At 42.2% G+C, this 20,341-nt stretch overlaps 1 protein-coding gene across 3 annotated transcripts in view; it reads left to right on the top strand.

Moving 5' to 3' along the window:
• Positions 1-20,341, top strand: part of LOC137657788 (uncharacterized) — a 280,780-nt gene that overhangs the window by 139,769 nt on the left and 120,670 nt on the right. For all 3 annotated transcript variants that reach the window (XM_068392305.1, XM_068392306.1, XM_068392303.1), the window contains one exon: positions 4,074-4,203. In XM_068392305.1, coding sequence (XP_068248406.1) covers positions 4,074-4,203 — 130 coding nt within the window. The remainder of the gene's footprint in view (positions 1-4,073; positions 4,204-20,341) is intronic.

The following is a 20,341-nucleotide window of genomic DNA, read 5'->3' as shown; positions in this document are numbered from 1 at the left end:
AAAGAAGCCTTTCAAAAGGATCATCGTTAATGAGTAATTTATGATAAGTAACTTTGTTTTCGTTTATCAATATCCCAAAAAAGAACATAAAATTCATAATAATCAGAATTTATTAATATTGTCTTTGTAAAAATACAAAGGAAAATGCCCTTTGACATTCGTTCATTTTTACATTTGTTTTTCTCGTTTTCGGCAAGAATTTTATCATTTCAAAGAGAAAAGACAATTTCAATATTTTGCTAACATAAAGGAAGAAGAAAATTCACTCTATAGAGAGTTCAGAAGAGGGTAATATCGGTAGTGCAGAGACAGAGAGAGTGCTGTGGATAGAGGAGCTGCTGCCTTGCCTCACAGGAGAAAAAAGAAGCAAAATATTGAGCAAAAGGATCTTCAGTTATGATTAGATTATGATAAATAACTTTTTCTTTTATTAAACAATCTCACCAACCATTCAAGTACAGTCACACCCCCCTCCTTCAACATCTCAGCTCTCACACCATCCATACCAGCTGCTTTTCCTACTCTCGTTTCATCTAGTGCTCTCCTCACTTCATCTATTGTAATCTCTCTCTCATTCTCATCTCCCATCACTGGCACCTCAGCACCTTATATCTGCCTCCCTATTATCTTCAACATTCAGTAAACTTTCAAATATTCCGCCCATCTTTTCCTTGTCTCCTCTCCTTTTAACAACCTTCCATTTCCATCTTTCACTGTCTCTTCAATTCTTGAGCCAGCCTTCCTTACTCTCTTCACTTCTTTCCAAAACTACTTCTTATTCTCTTCATATGAATGACCCAATCCCTGACCCCACCTCAGGTCAGCTGCCCTCTTTGCCTCACGTACCTTGTGCTTTACTTCCACATTTTTCTCTTTATATTTTTCATACTTCTCTATACTATTACTCTGCAGCCATTCTTCAAAAGCCCCCTTTTTCTCTTCCACTTTTACCTTCACTCCTTCATTCCACCATTCACTGCCCTTCTTCATGCTGCCTCCAACAACCTTCTTTCCACACACATCACTTGCAATCCCAACAAAAATTTTCTTTAACTAACTTCCACTCCTCTTCTAAATTGCCAGTTTCTCCTACTTTCACTTCGTCATATATCATTTTCAACCTTTCCTGATATTTACTTTTTACCCCGGTTTTATTAGCTCTTCAACCTTCACTACCTCCCTTTTACATCCACCTACTCTATTCCCCCATTCTTTTGCTACAACTAATTTTCCTTCCACCAAAAAATGATCAGACATACCGTTAGCCATACCCCTAAACACGTGCACGTCTTTCAATCTTCCAAAAATTCTTTTAGTTATCAACACATAATCCATTAATGCCCTTTCTACTACTCTTCCATTTGCCACTCTTACCCATGTATACTTATTTTTATCTTTCTTTTTGAAAAAGCTATTACTTATCACCATCTCTTGCTCAACACACATATCTACCAGTCTCTCACCACTCTCATTTTCACCTGGTACGCCATAGTTCCCAATGACACCTTCTACCTCTCCAGCGCCCACTCTAGCATTTAAGTCACCCATGACAACTACATAATTCCTTCTACCCAGTCCTTCTACACACCTAGTTAATTCATTCCAGAACTCCTTCCGCTCTTCTTCACTTTTCTCACTACCTGGCCCATACGCACTGACAAACGCCCAACACTCCCTACGCAACCTAACCCTTACCCACATTAACCTAGATGATATCTCCTTCCATTCCACTACTTTACCTGTCATCCATTCACTCAGCAATAAAGCCACAACCTCTCTCGCTCTTCCCCGTTCAATCCCAGACACTCTACCAGACATTTCACCAAACATCATTTCACCCTTTCCTTTTATCTTCTTCTCACACAAGGCCAATACATCCATCCTTCCATTCCTTAACATACTTCCAATTTCACATCTTTTACTCTCTATCGTACTACATCCACGCACATTCAAACATCCCAAAACTAGAGTGCGGGGAGCAGTCACTCTCCCCCCAGCTCCATCTCTTTGTCGATGTCTCACAGGATGTAGATACAGGAGAGGAGGTTCCTAGCCCCCTCGTCCCGTCCCCTTTAGTCGCCTCTTACGACACGCAGGGATAACGTTGGTGCTATTCTTGTTTTTATGCCCCCGCGGCTACATTAGATGCGATATTTGCGTGTAGGCAAACAATGGGAAAATATGCAGAAAGACGGAGGGGGCAATATATTGTTTTCATTAACTTGGAGAAAGTGTATGAATGGGTACCTAAACAAGAATTGTGGAGATGTATGAGAGAGAAGGGTGTTTCAGAAAAGTCTGCAAAAATAATCCAGGATATTTATTCAGAGGTTACCATCCAAGTAAAGAGCAATGTGGAACAGCAGGGGAGTTTATTATGAGAGTTGGTTTACATTGAGGTTTTACTTTCAGTCCTTACACTTTTGATATTGTGATGGATGTTATTACAGCAGGTGTAAGAGAGGAAGTCCCCTGGATTATGATATTTGCTGATGGTTTTGGTAGACTTGACTAGAGATGGAGTGAAAAGTATACTAAGAGATGTGGAGACAAGCTCTTGAAGATCGAGGTTAAGGATAAGTAGTGCCAAGACAGATCTGTGGATGGGAGAGGGAAAACTATGCACTGTTAAAATGGGTTTGGATAACATCAAGCTGGTTAACACTTCCAAATATCTTAGGTCCTGTTTGATGGGTAATGGAGGTATGGAATTAGAAATTAACCACAGAATACAGTGTGTTTTGATGAACTGGAGAAGATCATCGGGAATATTATGTGATGAGAGGGTTAGTGAAAATGTAAAAGGATGGTTTTATAAATGTGTATTTAGACCAGCTTTGGTGTATGGAACTGAAACTTGTCCAATTAAGAAGACTCAAGAAAGGAAGTTAGAGATGGCAGAAATGAGGATGTTATGATGAATGTGTGGAGTTATGAGAAGGGACAAGGTCAGAAATAAGTATATTAGAGGGACAGTCAAAGTAGAAGTATTCAGCAAAGAAGACTACAGTAGTTTGGGCACATCATGCGGAGAGAAGATCCCCTGTGCCGAAGGGTCATGAACATGGAGGTGGGTGGGGGAAGGAGGGGAAAGCCAAAGTTCAGATAGAAATATAAAATAGTTAGTGACATGGTAAAAAAGATTAAGAGAACAGGATGCCCAGGATAGAATAGAATAGAGAAGGCTTATACAAAACAGCAATCCCATATAGAGATGGGTAAAGGCTGTAGAAAAAGAAGACCCTTGTGGCATACAAGTCTACCTTATTTTATGCTCTGGTATTGGTCCTTGGGAACTTTCAGCAGCCTAGCCCCAAAAAAGGAGATTTTGAAAAAGGAGGTGCTCTGTGGTTCCCAAGAATTACCTGCCTCACAATACTCATTAAGGGAAGGGAAACATAACTAAGACATTCTCATGGAGAGATAAGATGGTTTCTGGGCAAAATATAAAAGCCCTGGTAAGCTTTGTCTTCATTGTTAATGGATGACGTTTCATCAGTTAGCAGACAAATTCAACATTTAAGATTGTGTGACTGTGTGACTGGTTCTATACAGCCTAAACCTGAGTTTGTGCTTTGCACATTGATAAACCAACCTGTGGCAATATTTCTTTTATGTAGCATATCTTATTGGATTCCTTGTTCTACCTTTACCGGAATGTCATCAGGAACCTCATAGCACCTTCCGCAAAATAGGTTTTCAGGTTGTCAAAACCTCCTTTTTTTTTATATAGTAATTTAGTGTAACTTGTGAGTCATGGATCTAAACTCAGAGGATTGGCCTGAAGTATTCGCTAGATTTTAGTGTGAGGTTTGATAATTTATATATATTTACAAATAAATTTGTTTGTGTTTAATGTGCTAACATATAATGGTTTGTGGGAAAAATGAATGATTTGCATACAGTATACATTCTTATTCTTTAATGATTGAACATTTTATCCTGTGCTATCATCACCTCATAACCTTTTATATCAGATTTCCCCTTAATGTGGTGGGTTTTGTGGGTCTTTAAATGTGTTCTCTCAGTTCCCTTTGGTTTCATTAGTAATTTTTGTAAATCGTTTCTTTTAGATTTCAAGTTGACTTAGACATTACCAAGGACATAATTAAAATACAGCGTTTACCTACTTGGAAGCCTCTTATGGCCTACCCTCAGATCTGCAGTATGATAATTGAGGTCTTGAAGTTGGACTTTACATTTGTAAGTATTTAGACAAAGTAAGCATTGTTAATCTACTAAATATATACTGTACTCTGATTCTGTTACAGATTAATGCTTTAGAAGGGGAGTTTTTGTGGGTATTTATATGAGGGTAAGAGAAAGGAATTACATATTAAAAAGTGGTGTGAGGAAACGGGAGGTCTAGTGAACCAAAATTATAAGATTATTTTATGTACAATTACATAACAACAGAAGAACAAGCAAAGTAATGAGAATATATGGGAAAAGGTAAGCAAGAAGTTCAGAAAGAAAGTTAATGAACAACCTTATAATTATAGGAGGTGTTGAGGGGCACCAGAGTGACTATTGGAATGTTACTTTTAACTAACTTAATCCTCTTACTTACAGACTGAGTGAACTACAAAGATTTGTTTGTTAAAAGAGACTATTTTCAATAACTTTTTTGAGAACAAATGATTCACACTATTTTTTGTAAAGAAAGCTCTTTAAAGATATCATAACATACATACATACATATACCAAAGGCACTTCCCCCAATTTTGGGGGAAGTGGCATGATAACATTAAATATGTCAACTCTACTCCACATTATTTTTTCCTATCTAATTTAACACCTCAGTAAAACCAAAATGACACTTCCCTCATTAATGACATAATGTCAACATGAACTTATTTATCTAACCATACAGTTCTAACTGCAGTTTTTTATTAAATAGAATTGTTTGATAAGTAGAGCTGAACATATTTCATGTTCTCATGTTGTGATATCTTGAATGAGCTTTCTTTTTTAGGAAATGTAGTTATTGCTTGTAAAATAAAATTATTAAAAGTTGTTCAATTTGTTTGTTAATGGTGTGGTGAGAGAGGTGAATACTTGAGTGCTTGGTCGAGGATTGAAACGGATAGACGAGAGTGATCATTAATGGGAGGTAAATCAGTTGTTTTTGCGGATGATACTGTACTGGTTGCAGACTCGGAAGAGAATCTTGGTTTATTAGTGACAGAGTTTGCTAGTGTATGTGAGAGAAAGAAGTTGAGAATTAATGTGGGTAAGAGTAAGGTTATGAGATGTACAAGAAGGGAAGGTGGTGTGAGGTTGAATGTTATGTTGAACAGAGAGTTACTTGAGGAAGTAGATTAGTTTAAGTACTTAGGGTATGTTGTTGCAGCAAATGGTGGGGTAGAGTAGAAGCAGATGTACGTCAGAGAGTGAATGAAGGATGCGAAGTGTTGTGGGCAGTGAAGGAATTAGTAAAGAATAGAGGGTTAGGCATGAATGTAAAGAGATTCTGTATGAGAAAGTGATTGTACCAACTTTGATGTATGGATCGGAGTTGTGGGGAATGGAAGTGACGGAGAGACAGAAATTGAATGTGTTTGAGATGAAGTGTCTGAGGAATATGGCTGGAGTATCTCGATCAGATAGGGTGAGGAACGAAGTGGTGAGAGTGAGAACGGGTGTAAGAAATTATTTAACAGCTATATCGGATATGAATGTGTTGAGGTGGTTTGGCTATGTTGAAAGAATGGAAAGTGGCTGTCTGCTAAAGAAGGTGATGAATGCAAGAGTTGATGGGAGAAGTACAAGAGGAAGGCCAAGGTTTGTGTGGATGGATGGAGTGAAGAAAGCTCTGGGTGATAGTAGGATAGAGGTGAGAGAGCGTGCTAGAAATAGAAACGAATGGCGAGCAATTGTAGCGAAGTTCCGGTAGCCTTGGTGACCGCGGAGGTAGCAGCAGTAGGGGATTCAGATTATGAAACTTCATTTGTGGTGGTTAACGGGGGAGTGTGGAATGTGGTACCCTAGCAGTACCAACCAAACTTGGCTGAATCCATCGTCAGGGTGGGAGGAGGGGAGAGGAAAGGTCCTCTTTTGTTCCTTTGTTTGATGTTGGCCACCCCCAAAAATTGGGGAAGTTCCTTGCTAAATAGATAGATTTCTAAATAAACTTAAAATCTTTGTACTTTACTTATATGGTCTGTAAGGGAGAGGAGGGGTTAGGTTAAAAATAGCAGGAAGGGCAATGTGCACTGAAGCATGAAATTGATTTTTATATTTAGCAGAAGAGTAAGAAAGAAATATATATGAAATTTCTGTTCAAAATCTTCATTAAATAGAAACAGTACCAATGGAAAATAGTGAATAACATGGAATTAGGATAATAAGGAATTAGGAAGAGGATAAGAAATAAACATATTGAAATTAACAGTATAAATACATCGATAACAGAAATGAAAAGGTAGATGAACAATATATGCTAAATTTTATATTTAGCAGAAGAGTAAGAAAGAAATATATATGAAATTTCTGTTCAAAATCTTCATTAAATAGAAACAATACCAATGGAAAATAGTGAATAACATGGAATTAGGATAATAAGGAATTAGGAAGAGGATAAGAAATAAACATATTGAAATTAACAGTATAAATACATCGATAACAGAAATGAAAAGGTAGATGAACAATATATGGAACAGATGAAGGAATGGGAGAAATCTTTTAGTTATTGTCAATAAATAAATTTCATACTGATAGAATATAATTGATAATACTGAATGAAAGTGAATAAAGATAATGAGGAATAAGAACAATGCAGAATAAGAAACAATGATATAAGTAATTTACCAGACTGAAATTATCAGTAAAAATGTGTGAATACCAAAAATTAAATGGAAAAGAGGAAAAAATGGGAGAATCATTTTAGCCTTTAGGACAACATTCCCTCCACTTGAAATACTACTTTACAGCAGTCTACTCTACTGAGACATAATGTAATGGTGTGGGGTTTGATAATTTTGCTTGGTGCTTCCAGTTCACCTGCAGCAGTTAGGAGAATTTTCAGCATAATGTTTTTATGGTATCAGTAGTTTAACAGTGGATAGCCGGATCAGCATTTGGGAATCAGCAAATGACGGTTAATCGAATAATCAGCCATGAAAGTAAACAAAGAAAACCACATAGTATTAGTGCTATTGGGTCAGTAAACTCAGGTCCCTTAACCAATTGACAACTGACTACGTATGGTCGACTAACACTCTAAATAACTCATTACTACAAATTGTTTGCTTATACTCTACTAACTCTACTGTAGTTTATATTACTGATTGTATTTCATAGTGATTTGCAAACTCCTTTTTATTCCTACATGGATAGAAACTTCTGAGGGCGGTTGCAGATGTTTAATCACAGAGAAGTAGTTGAGGTACGTCCTCTTAACTTCACGCCCTGGAGTGTTGTGGGGAAGCATAATGAGAGGGCGTTCTGTGCCACATGCGCAATGGTTGCTTAGCAACTAAATATGATGCAATCAAACTAATTTTCTTTGATTGTCTGGTCATAGAGAAAACGAGACTAGGAGTAACCATATATATGACTCAGGTTTGTATAGCTAGGAAAAATACATATTGTTTTTCAAATTTGTAGTTTTTACACCTTTTCCATAATAAACTAATCATCTAATAATACTAAAATTTCTACCAAATTTTTTCTATTCTCTTCACAATCCCAAATTATTAAAATTCAACAATTTTATTTTTCATATACAGTATTGTAGTAATATACATGATTTACTTATATGTAATTTTTACTTGTTCCTACACAAATACAAACTCTCATACTTTACATAGGATAGAATTTTAGTGAAGCTGGAGTGTTCCCACACAAATACAAACTCCATACTTTACATAGGATAGAATTTTATCGAAGCTGGAGTATACAGCAGTTAAACTTGTATATTGAGGTGTAAACAGGTAGCTGGTAGTTACCGGCCGGGAGCGAGGAAGCCCCACCCCTTGCTTGGCTGCTGCGCACTCACCTTGAACTCAGCCAATGATGAAGACAAATGTTCTTCCACATGCTGATGTATCTTGGTTAAATAATTCTTTTTCTTTTCCTAAACAGCATGTTAGTGATTCTTTGCTATGCGGATGCCTGTGGATGTGCGGACTTGCCCGGGGGTATTGGGATGACGTTGCGGCACCTTCATGAGTGAAAGTTAGAAGGATCCCCACCTGTTGTGCCCTGTCTGCAGAGGACACTCCTGCAGTCAGAAATATCCACGTGATGAGCGCCGGGGTCATCCTTGAAGTCGAAGAAATCCCGATCTCTTCCTCTGACCCCTGATATGTTGCCATCCCACCCTTCCCTGTGTGTTTCCTCTGAAAACCGAATGAAGGAGAAGAGTTGTGGCCCTTTAACTTTGGGACAAGTCTTGAGGCCTGAAGACCTTCCCGTTTCCCCTACAGGAATGGGAGGGCTTCTTTGTTGGGAGGATTTTCCATTTGTTTTACAGATTGACAGTGCCCTATGAGTTGTGTGGACCTCCTTGGGACTGCAAGCTTTCCAATGAGTTGTTGGTCGCGATTCTTGTTTTGAAGAAATCGAAGAAGACTGTTTCTACTCTGCACTGGACACCTTCGGCTTGTCTCCTTCAAGAGGAAAGAATAGAGAGTCTGTCTTTCTCGTTGGGCTCCACCTTTCCATGTCATCCGCTGTCACACTAGTCTGTATTACCTCATAAGACTATTGGAAGAGACATGTTTAGTATTAGCTGCCCATATTTGAGAAGCTTGCTTCTCACAAGGATCCCTGTGTTGGTGAGCAATATGTCTCACAACATGAGTGCAGTCATGGACGCATGCTAGCTCTCCTGAGCACATGTGGGGATTAACTAATCTGTTTCCAGTGGACAACACCGCCTCTTTTCATCCTGTGGTAGGGGCGTGCTACGCACACTACCCATCCCCACGTCTCATAACTTCACATACCACCCAGATATGCCTAACCATTAAGCGCTCCACCCAGACACACCTTACTTATTTGTACGCCACCCAGAATCTATTCACCACATCACACGTTGCCTACACGCACCCCACAGGATTCAAGAGGCACCCCTATAGTGTTCGCTTCAAGAAGGGAGCGTAATGCAGCAAACCTCCTTAAAAAAAAAAAAAGTGATCTTAGCCTGTGCTCATGATATACGCTTGCAAGTCTACCTTATAGATCTCCCTGACTGATGGCCATCTGTTGACACCTCATTATAAAAGTGTAACTGCCATGTACTCCAGCTTTATAGATATTCTATCCTATGTAAAGGACTCAGGTTTGTATAGTTAGTAAAAATACAAATTACCTCCAAATTTGACATTTTAATAGTGCTTTCCTCTTCCCTCTAATTATGTGAAATTTTAGATTATTATCTCTCCAGTTTATTTTCCATCCTTTCATTGTTTTTTTCTAATTATTTTCAGCATATTTCCACATAATATGATTTCATTTCATCTTCTCTTATATATTACAAGAACTTAACAACAATGCAGATGCAAGACTTAAGTCTTAATTTAGTACAACATGTTATCATATAACTTTACATCTCCCATTTTTTATTCATTATTACTTCCTGTTTATTTCTCTTTTCATTTCTGCTATATTTTAACTACTTCTGAGATGAAGAAGAAGAAATGGAAAAGGTCAAAGAATTCCAGGAAGGCCAGCCTTAGTCGCAGGGATAGGGCTCCTTACGGCATCACCTCTTTTTCGAAGGGGTGGATGGATGGGTCTAGAGTGATTTCTAACCCCATGTCACGGGCTTACAAAGCCAAATCCCTGTGTCCCAGCCCCATGCCACAGCTCAGGTCCTGCAAAGTTGATGCAAGATCATCTGCAACTTCCATCTTCCTTCCTTTCAGGACACTGGACGCGTGCTTCTCCTTCTGCCAGTTAGTCGTCACTGCTTGGTAGAGAGGATGGCACTATTTGAGGATGTCATTGTGTATATGCATGCATTGGTAGCCTAAGAATGTTGAGTGGTGGGATTTGTTCCCTATGCCGCAGGTCTTTGGGTACCTGTACTCTTATCCTTGTTCCTTTGGTGACTGCACAATATATTACGCAGGTAGCCTAACTCTCTCTAAAGACAAAGGATATCTTGTATAATATATGGCCTAATATCCTTTATTCTTTCCCTGCTCTTAGGGGTGCAGGAGTCATGGCTGCTATGAAGTGGACCAGATGACAGATGCGGGTGAGTTTTATATCTGCAACTTTTCTTTTGAGACAAGATTTTTAATGAAATATCTGTGGTGGATAACATGGGAGGGTGGGCTGTGGCACCCAAGCAGTACCAGCCCAACTCGGTTGAGTCCCCTGTCAAGCTGGGAGGAACATAGAGAGGAAAGTTCCCTTTTTTTTCATTTGTTTGATGTCGGCTACCCCCAAATTTGGGGAAAGTGCCTTGGTATATAATGATCTCTCTCATCCTCTCAGACAAGGATGGATAGAAAATATATAAAGGATATATAGTAGTTTCTCTTGTGAACAATTTTACTATTTGCACTAGGTATGTACATAACCTAACTCTTGTGATATCTCCATTCTCAGACCATTTGGAGGTTGGCCTTTCCTGGGAAAGTTAAACCAGCCAGATTTGAGTTCATAGGGACTCCCTCACCCCTAAGAATGAGTCCTATTAAAATATAAGGATTTGTATTTGTATAGAACAATTAACAAATTTTTACTCAAAATTATATTTCCTAACTAGTGTACAGTATGCAGCAAAAGTAGTGTTGCTCTTTTACTTTTGTGAGGGACAAGCATTTTTCTTGTGTTGCCTCTTAAAAATATGCATAGATGGGGAAAAGTTGGTCTCTTGTTAGGTAGAATTTTATCATTGGAAAATGTTGTATCGTGAAAAACAAAAATATTTCTTGCTAAAAGATATTTCTGAATGAAATCTAAATACAGTATGTTACTGTAGCATGAATAACTAGATTCACCATGACTCCTGTGAGTCGTGGAAAGAGGAGAGAAAAATGAAAGTTAAGCAGAGCAGTCTAATGATGAAGATTTAAGCATTTTGGATATGAATCCAAAGTAATTACTTTTTGCTTTTTTTAGTATTGTGTGTAAAGCAAATGCTCATGATTTCGGTACTTGCAATAATTTATTACAAGTATTAGCCTAGGCTATAACCTAAACTACATAGGTTTAGTCTTCCAAGAGGTTTTTTCTGTTTGAAGAAAAAAATGAATAAATAAGGGAAGTAGAGTTATTTTTCCCATTTGAAATACAGTAAAATGAATAAATTCTCCCTTTTTATTATTTTACTTTTATTTCAGGAATTAAAGACTAATCAGATTGGACCTTGTCAGGCAAACTGTTGTGTGCAAATTCTGCAAATTGACATCATATTACAAATAATAATAATAATGATAATAGTAACAATAATGATGATGATGATAATGGTAATAGTACGACTCTGGAGTCTTAGCCTATGCTATTGGCCTTGAAACATAGCCTACTAGGGCCTAGGTTGTATGTCAGATAACAACAATGTATGGTTGCGTCAAATCTTTGCAAGCTATAAAGGGTGTCTATCAGATCATAAAGTAGGATTTGTGAAATTTCTCCACAGTCTTGGTCTAGTATACTATTTCCATCTTTATTTTCTTTGTAGGCCTGTAGGCTTAATAAGAATGGTATTTTTGGGCTCAAGCCATGTCGTCCTGATGGAAGTTTCTATAGGGTAGCTTCCTTGGGTATGTTACAACTACGGCGATATTCCCAGAGAATTTACCTTAAGGTACCCAGAATTCTAACTCCTGGAGCGAATATCCCTAATAAAAGAACCAGGGATATCGCGAAATATCAGAGGACGTATTCTTGACACGCCACATGGCAATCTACACCCCCAAACAGAGATAACACTTCGAAGGGGTCAATTGGCAAGAAAACGAAAACGAGAAAGAAAAAGAGAGCAGCTCGCAAGGTATCTCTCCTCTCCCGTTTCGTAAGCGTGCATTGCGCCGCTCACGGCGCTATCTGTATTCCTTTTTGCGTAGCTCAACAACTCGGTGTTTTTTCCTGTGTTTCTCGCAATTCTTGGATTTAATCAATTAATTATGCTTTCTCCAACTTCTCCTGCTTCTGATAAGTTGAGTATTATTTCTTTTATGTATAAATGTAGGCTCTTGGTAATTTTCAAAGTGATTAATAGTAATATCTTTGTTACAAGAGCTGTTGCCTACCGGAGGCGTCCTGGACGCTGTCGCTCGCTAGGTATGAGTTATTTAGTTAGCCAGAGCGACGTTCCCGGCTGTTTCGCTTTAATAATTTTAGCTGTTTAGCGTTACATAGGATTTCTTTATATGATGCTTTTAGTATTGTTTGTCTTGGCGAAGGATTCGCCGATTCTGGCCTACGCTAGACCGTGTAGCCTAGTCGTTTGGCCCTAGTACTTTCCTGCATGATATTCAGATTTCTGAGTGTTTTAAAATTTATTGAAGCTTTAGGCAGTTTTATACATTTAAGATTATATTGATTTCTTCCAAGATAGTATACGAGTGAGTTTCGGTGATTTAGGTAATCGATTCTCTTGGCGCCTAGGCTAAGTTGCCTATGGGGCCTTAGTATACTTTCTCACACTCCCCGGTTGCTCTCTTCTCTTCGTAGAAGGTGTGCAATCCCTTTCCCTCTGTTTAAGCCTTGGGCTTAACCCTAGTGGTTTATCTGAATTAACTTTCGATACAACTATATTAGGGTGTTGCTGTTCCTTCCTGTTTCCAGTAAGTCTGGTTTCAGAGAGGGAGCAGAACATCAGAGTTCTTAGTCTGAGTCTGTTATGTCTGACTTGTGGTTGAGACTCCCTTGCTAGACTGACACAGACATAGGAGGCTTAGTCTCCTTAGGTCACTTTCGAAGGTTTCTGTACGAGATGATTCCTTCTTCTTGTGATCTAGCAGACTAGTCCAGTGTTGCTGTTCTCGGTGTCGAGGATAGGATCCTTTTTCTGGGAAAAGCAACACCTTCCTTGCTTTGGTCCTGCGGGGGTTGGCAAGTATTGCTGGCCTCCCTCCTCGGATTTCCCTTAGGCTAAGATGAGTTTTCTTGGCTGCGGGTGATTCATTACTAAGGCAAGGTTGGTAGGACCCTCTTCGTCCTTTCCCCCTCTTTCCTCTGTAATGGCCTAGCCATTACATTACTGTCCGTCATTCTACATCTGTACCTAGCATAGGTTAGGATGTGGAGTTGACTTAGTCCCTTGCCGGCCAGCAGAGTGTGCCGGCCGGCAAAGGTCTTCTGCTTTGAGTGCTCCCCGGACCTCTCTTGGTCCCTCATCCATGTTTGTCTGTAGAGCCAGATGGCATTGGTCAGGAAGCCTGAAATTATATTCTCCCCTTCCTTATGTGCACTCTTTCGGGTTGCCGGGCTATGAGGTAGTACAGTCTCTTATCCCGGCATCCATTCTGTTTTCCTCTAGTGTTGTACCCTAGCCGGCTGCCGGCCTAAGTGGCCGGCAGCCGGGCAGTCGGAGTTCTCTGGTTCTTTTGCTGCCGGCCGGCATCGGTTGTATACCTTTGCCGGCCGGCTATTATCACGCCATTGTCTGCCGGTCGCTACGAGTGGTGGCCGGCAGCCGGGTGCTACCTTGTGTAGTTGCCGGCCGGCACTTGCAGGTGCCGGCCGGCACATGCATTTGAACCAGCGCTCTGCCGCCTTATAGCTCTTAAGTAGTATACTTTAGATCTAGTTAAGATGTGTGCCGGCCAGCACATTACCTTCTATACTGTAACCAGTATTTTTCAGTATAGTATATACTGTAGAGAGAAAACTATAGTATAGTATTGTTACAACACTGTGTTTTCTAACATTCCTGTGTTATCTTGCACAGCCCCTTGGTGTTGCCTTACAGATAAAGAAAGTGAGTTCTTTCTTGTCTACTATCCGGTATTTTAAAATCATCCTTTAGGTGTGAGCTACACCTGTTTCCTCTGGAAATTTTTCATTGGTTGCTCTAAGATAGATTAACCATACGATTTTATTATCTGGAAGGTTGCAGCAATTGACTGTGCGGGAAACACAAGTGTGTGTCTTTCCTTTCTGTTTAATTATGAAGCTATGCATATCCAGTGATACGTAGTTCACTTGATACTCATGGAAATTTCTTCTCTTTACAGGAGGACCATCCGAAGTGTGGAAGCGTCTTCTGCAACGTCCGCAGCAAGAACTTCTGCGGACATGATTTGTGTAGGAGGCACGCAGCATGCGCTGTCTCCAAAGGTGATCCCCGGTATTGGGACCCGCAGGTATGTACCGTGTGCACAAACCTGATTGCTGAGGCTTTTGATTCCCCTAGGACGGCGGAGTCAAGGGATGCAGCAAGGGAGAAGCTTCGTGCCTGGGTAAGGGGTTTCCAGAAGAACACCTCTGGGCCCTATCTTCCAAGTGAGAAGATGAGGGCTTACCTTTTCCCCAGAGCGTCAGCTGAGGCAGTGATTCCCCAGCCTCAAGTGGAGATACCCGTAGTTCAGATCCCTGTGGATGCTGAAGTCGCGGTCGCCCTGCAGGACATCCAGTTGGACGACAGGATGTCGGAGGTGTCCGAGCGTCTGGAAGAGGACCTTCTGGCAGAAGACCAGGATGAAGATCAGGCTCCAGACATTGAAGAGGAAGAGGCCGACGAGGTGTCGGCTACTCCGGTTCAGGCCTCTGAACCTATTCCCTCAACATCGTCCGCTCTCCCAGTAGAGCTGGGAAAGACCCTTTCCTCCATCGTTGGAATGATCCAACAGATGCAGAGGGAGAATAATGAGAAGGCGGCTGCAATGGAGCTGGAGATGCGGAGACTTGCAGCATCACGTGGGCCCCAGAAGAGGCTCAGCGTGAAAGACCTTCCCTTGTGCTCTGATGCTAACCCTTGGAGGTATGCTGAGCACATGCCGATGACGACTGGAAAGATCGTCATGTCGGAGAAGTTGGGCTCAGTTCCCCTTGAGGAGGTGGAATTCTGGCCCAGCAAGGGGTCGTATCCGGACTGTTATGTCCGTCTGAGGAAGGAACCAGCTTCAAAGGAGGAGACAGAGCCGAAAGAGGTCATAGTTATGGACCATGCTAAGGCTCAAGCTTTGCTATCGTGCTCGATGAAAGAGAGGGGCTTCACAAACTCAAAGGTTCCTGCTTTGAGTAAGAAGCACCCTTCCTTTGTGTCCTCTCCTGCTAGAGCCTTCCCCTTTTTACAGAAAGGGTTTGCGGCTGTGCTAAAAGCAGTCGAGGCTGGCAAGCCATGCCCCTCCTTGGAGGAGTGTAAACCTTTGTCTCTGGCCCTACCCATGGACCACAAGGACTGGAAGAACGTCCATCTTACCTTCTCAGTCGTGAAGTTGGAGGCTGACATTGCCAGACGTCAGTTCGGTGAGAACCTCCCCAAGCTGTCTGACTTTCTTTTGCGGAAGGGAGCCCGAGACGAAAGAAAAACTGGCTGCCTCAATGTCTCTTCAAACCACTCTTGAGACAATGGCAAGTGACCCCAAGGTTCATGAGATGTTCATGGTAGTGGCTAAGATTCATCTGGCCACAGTGACGAAGGACCTTTACAGCTTCGTCAAGGCGAGGAGAGCTTGTAGGGAGTTCGTGTTCGCCTCGGCTGCGGTGAGGCACGAGCCAAGGAAACTAATCTCCTCCTACATTTGGGGCAAAAGACCTTTTCCCTAGCGTATCGGTCAAGGAGGTTGTAGATAAGGCCGCCACGGAGAATAGAAACCTTCTCCAGAAGTGGGGCTTATCTCTCAAGAGAAAGTCTTCCCCGGATGAGGGTCCCCAACCAAAGAGGAAGACTAAGAAGACTAGGCTACCCTCTCGGCCAGCCAAGCCATTCAGACAGCAACAGCAACAGCAATTGCCTATGCCTTCAGTGCCCCAGATGGTGGCACAAACCCCGACCACATTCCAGTGGGTACCCCAAGCCGTGTCGACGCAGTCCCCGGCATTTAACCCAACGTTCGAAGGGCAGTCAACTACCTTTCGAGCAAAGCCTAGAGGAGCAGCCAGAGGCTCGTCTAGGCGCCCCTCAAGGGGTAGGGGATTCAGGGGTGGTCGCGGTCAGGGAGGCAAGACCTCAGGACAGCAGTCAAAGTGAGGTGATACCAGTAGGAGGGAGACTTCAGAATTTTCGGGATCGGTGGACCTTCGATCCCTGGGCCCACAGCCTACTCAAGAATGGACTGGGTTGGAGCTGGTACAGCACTCCACCCCCGTGCCCTCGATTTTTCCAACACTCCACCCCCGTTCTGGAGGAGTACATTCAAGAACTGTTGGAGAAAAAAGTGATCCGAAGGGTAAAGTCCATCAAATTCCAAGGGAGGCTGTTTTGTGTTCCCAAGAAGGACTCAGAAAAACTCAGAGTCATTCTGGACTTGTCGCCACTCAACAAGTTCATAGTGAACTGCAAGTTCAAGATGCTAACACTGCAACACATAAGGACCTTACTGCCCAAGAGGGCATTTACCGTCTCCATAGATTTGTCAGACGCCTATTGGCACGTTCCAATCAATCACCATCGCTCCCCCTACCTAGGGTTCAAGCTACATCGAAGACTCTACGCCTTCAAAGCCATGCCATTCGGGCTAAACATAGCCCCAAGGATCTTCACGAAGCTTGCGAGCGTAGCTCGCAAGCAATTACGCCTAAAGGGAATCCAGGTGGTAGCCTACCTGGACGACTGGCTAGTGTGGGCAGCATCCAAGACGGAATGCTTGCAAGCTTCTCTGCAGGTGATCCAGTTCCTAGAGTATCTAGGCTTCAAGATCAACAGAAAAAAGTCTCGACTTTCTCCATCTCAAAAGTTCCAGTGGTTGGGAATCCACTGGGTTCTAGTGTCACACCGTTTCTCCATCCCGGCGAAGAAGAGGAAGGAGATAGCTGGTTCTGTCAAGAGACTTCTGGATTCCGAAAGGATATCAAGACGCGAACAGGAGAGAGTGCTGGGTTCTCTCCAGTTTGCTTCAGTAACAGACCCGGTGCTAAGAGCACAGCTAAAGGATGCAACTGGAGTTTGGAGAAATTATGCATCAAACGCGCGAAGAGATCTGAGAAGACCAGTTCCGCTTCGTCTATGTACTCTTCTCAGGCCTTGGTCCCAAGCCAGGCAACTAAAGAAGTCGGTACTTCTTCAGCCACCTCCCCCCTCGTTGACTATTCACACAGACGCCTCGAAGGAGGGGTGGGGAGGTCATTCTCATTGGAAGAAGGCCCAAGGGACTTTGTCCAATCTATTCAAGATATTTCACATAAACTTTCTGGAGGCTATGGCAGTACTCCTTACCTTGAAGAAAGTCTCCCCGCGTCGCTCGACCCACATAAAGTTGGTGGTGGACAGCGAGGTGATTGTGAGATGCTTGAATCGACAAGGATCGAGGTCACCACCTCTCAACCAGGGGATGTTGGCCATCTTTCGACTGGCGGAAAAGAAGAAGTGGTACCTGTCGGCAGTTCACCTTCAAGGAGTCCGCAATGTGACAGCGGACGCTCTATCCAGGTTCACACCGATAGAGTCGGAATGGTCCCTAGACGCAGGATCATTCTCCTTCATCTTGAGTCAAGTCCCAGAACTGCAGATAGACCTCTTTGCGACGAAAGACAACAAGAAGTTATCCCTTTACATGTCCCCGTACGAGGACCCCTTGGCGGAAGCAGTGGACGCGATGTCCCTCGACTGGAACAGATGGTCCAGGATTTACCTGTTCCCTCCTCACAACCTTCTGTTGAGGGTCCTCAACAAACTGAGATCCTTCAAGGGAGTAGCGGCAATAGTGGCTCACAAGTGGCCGAACAGCGTGTGGTTCCCTCTAGCATTGGAACTACGGCTGAAGTTTCTACCGTTACCAGATCCAGTTCTGACCCAGCGAGTCCAGAAGTCGACTGTCTGCGCTTCATTACAGAAAACCCGGACCCTGCAGCTCATGATTTTCTCTCCCTAGCGGTGAGAAAGCGTTTCGGGATTTCGAAAGACAGCATAGACTTCCTAGAGGAATATAAGTGCAAATCTACTAGAAGGCAATATGAGTCATCTTGGAGAAAATGGGTGGCCTTTGTCAAGGAGAAGAATCCGCAAGAAATCTCGACGGACTTCTGCTTACCTTTCTTCATCCACCTCCATGGTCAAGGATTAGCAGCTAACACGATTTCAACGTGTAAATCTGCTTTGACAAGACCCATTTTATATGCCTTCCAGGTCGACCTAGCTAACGAGATTTTTAATAACATTCCGAAAGCCTGTGCTAGGCTCAGACCTTCAGCACCTCCAAAGCCCATTTCATGGTCTTTAGATAAAGTTCTTCATTTCGCTTCACTGTTGAACAATGAGGAGTGTGCGTAAAGGATTTGACCCAAAAAGTTATTTTCCTATTTGCACTCGCATCTGGGGCCAGGGTTAGTGAGATTGTAGCCCTCTGGAGAGAGAAAGGTCGCATTCAGTTCTTGGATGGGGGAGAGCTGAACCTGTTTCCGGATCCTACGTTTCTCGCCAAGAACGATTTACCCACCAACAGGTGGGGTCCCTGGAAAATCTGCCCTCTGAAAGAAGATGCATCTCTATGTCCAGTAGAATGTCTAAAGGTCTATCTTCGTAGAACTTCAGACTTCAGGAGTGGTCAACTATTCAGGGGAGAAACATCAGGCTCAAATTTATCACTGAAACAACTCAGGGCGAAAATCACATATTTTATTCGCAGAACGGATCCTGACAGTACACCCGCAGGTCACGATCCGAGGAAAGTTGCCTCATCCTTAAATTTCTTTAATTGTATGGATTTTGAACATCTTCGTTCATACACTGGCTGGAAGTCTTCCAGAGTGTTCTTTCGTCACTATGCGAAGCAAGTGGAGCAACTAAAGAAGTCTGTGGTAGCAGTGGGTTGTGTCGTTAACCCTGCTGTTTAACTCTGCGAGGAACAGTGGATTTAATTGGGACGATTAATTCCGGGGTGAGTGTGTAGTTACAAACTGTTCTACAAACTAAGTGTGAGGGCACGGGGTTGCCCACGTTGACTGTTCCACTTTCAAAGGTGAACCTAGCATAAGTGCAGACATGTGTGCCGAGCGTTTCCAACGCTAATGTGACTGATTAGTAATACAGACTTTTACAATTTTGATACCTCGGTATGTTAAAAGTGGCGCTAATGTTTTTCTTTCAGATAAACAAGTTTCTGTTTACTATCATGCTTATGCTTATTTTTTGGTTATCCTCCTCTTATATATATATATATAATTGTTGTTAACCTGTTTTATTTATTGTTTGTCAATAAACTAGTTCTTGTGAACCTTGCGTCTCCTTCACCTGTGTCAATTTATTGATAATAATTGAGCATTACGTACTATGTATATTTATCTGGGATAATTCTAATAGATTGTTCCTTTATGCAAGCGTTTTTTGCATTGGTTTATGCTTTCCCTTAGCGGGAGGACTCCATGCCCTAAGGGGACGGTGGCGGATATGCAAGTTTCCTCCTACTCGGATATAAACTTTTGTCCAATACAGTATTGAACGGAGAACTGGTCGATATTTCATATTGACGCAGTGGTTCTTTATAAACTATGCTTTACATGATATAGGGTGAGACCACTATATTGGCTTGTCTGTTATTCATACATAGGTATATGTACTCTTCGAGGCTTTCCCAGAGTCTAGTAGGACTCTTCCCTGTAGGGGGCAGGAAGCACTAAATGGTCTATGGTTAGTTGAAAAGATGTATGACGGTAACATCTTAGGTCTCTAGGTCTAGTGGACCCGGGAAATACCTCCGGGGAGTACGGCACGTTTTGAGAATCCACAGATACAGTAATGCTCTGGTATACTTCCATCAGGACGACATGGCTTGAGCCCAAAAAACGGATTTTGAGCGAAGCGAAAAATCTATTTTTGGGTGAGATGGCCATGTCGTCCTGATGGACCCGCCCTTCCCTTTCTATGAAAGGGCTGTAGGTCCCCTCCCTACATACAGTATCTGTAGCACCTCGTGTATCGCTACAAGGAATACAGATAGCGCCGTGAGCGGCGCAATGCACGCTTACGAAACGGGAGAGGAGAGATACCTTGCGAGCGGCTCTCCTTTTCTTTCTCGTTTTCGTTTACTTGCCAATTGACCCCTTCGAAGTGTTATCTCTGTTCGGGGTGCAGATTGCCATGTGGCGTGTCAAGAATACGTCCTCTGATATTTCGCGATATCCCTGGTTCCTTTATTAGGGATATTCGCTCCAGGAGTTAGAATTCTGGGTACCTTAAGGTAAATTCTGTGGGAATATCGCCATAGTTGTAATATACCCAAGGAAGCTACCCTATAGGAACTTCCATCAGGACGACATGGCCATCTCACCCAAAAATAGA

The sequence above is a fragment of the Palaemon carinicauda genome, chromosome 18 (genome assembly GCF_036898095.1).
Source record: "Palaemon carinicauda isolate YSFRI2023 chromosome 18, ASM3689809v2, whole genome shotgun sequence".
NCBI classification, from domain to species: Eukaryota; Metazoa; Arthropoda; class Malacostraca; order Decapoda; family Palaemonidae; genus Palaemon; species Palaemon carinicauda.
This window is presented reverse-complemented; position numbering and strand designations above follow the sequence as displayed.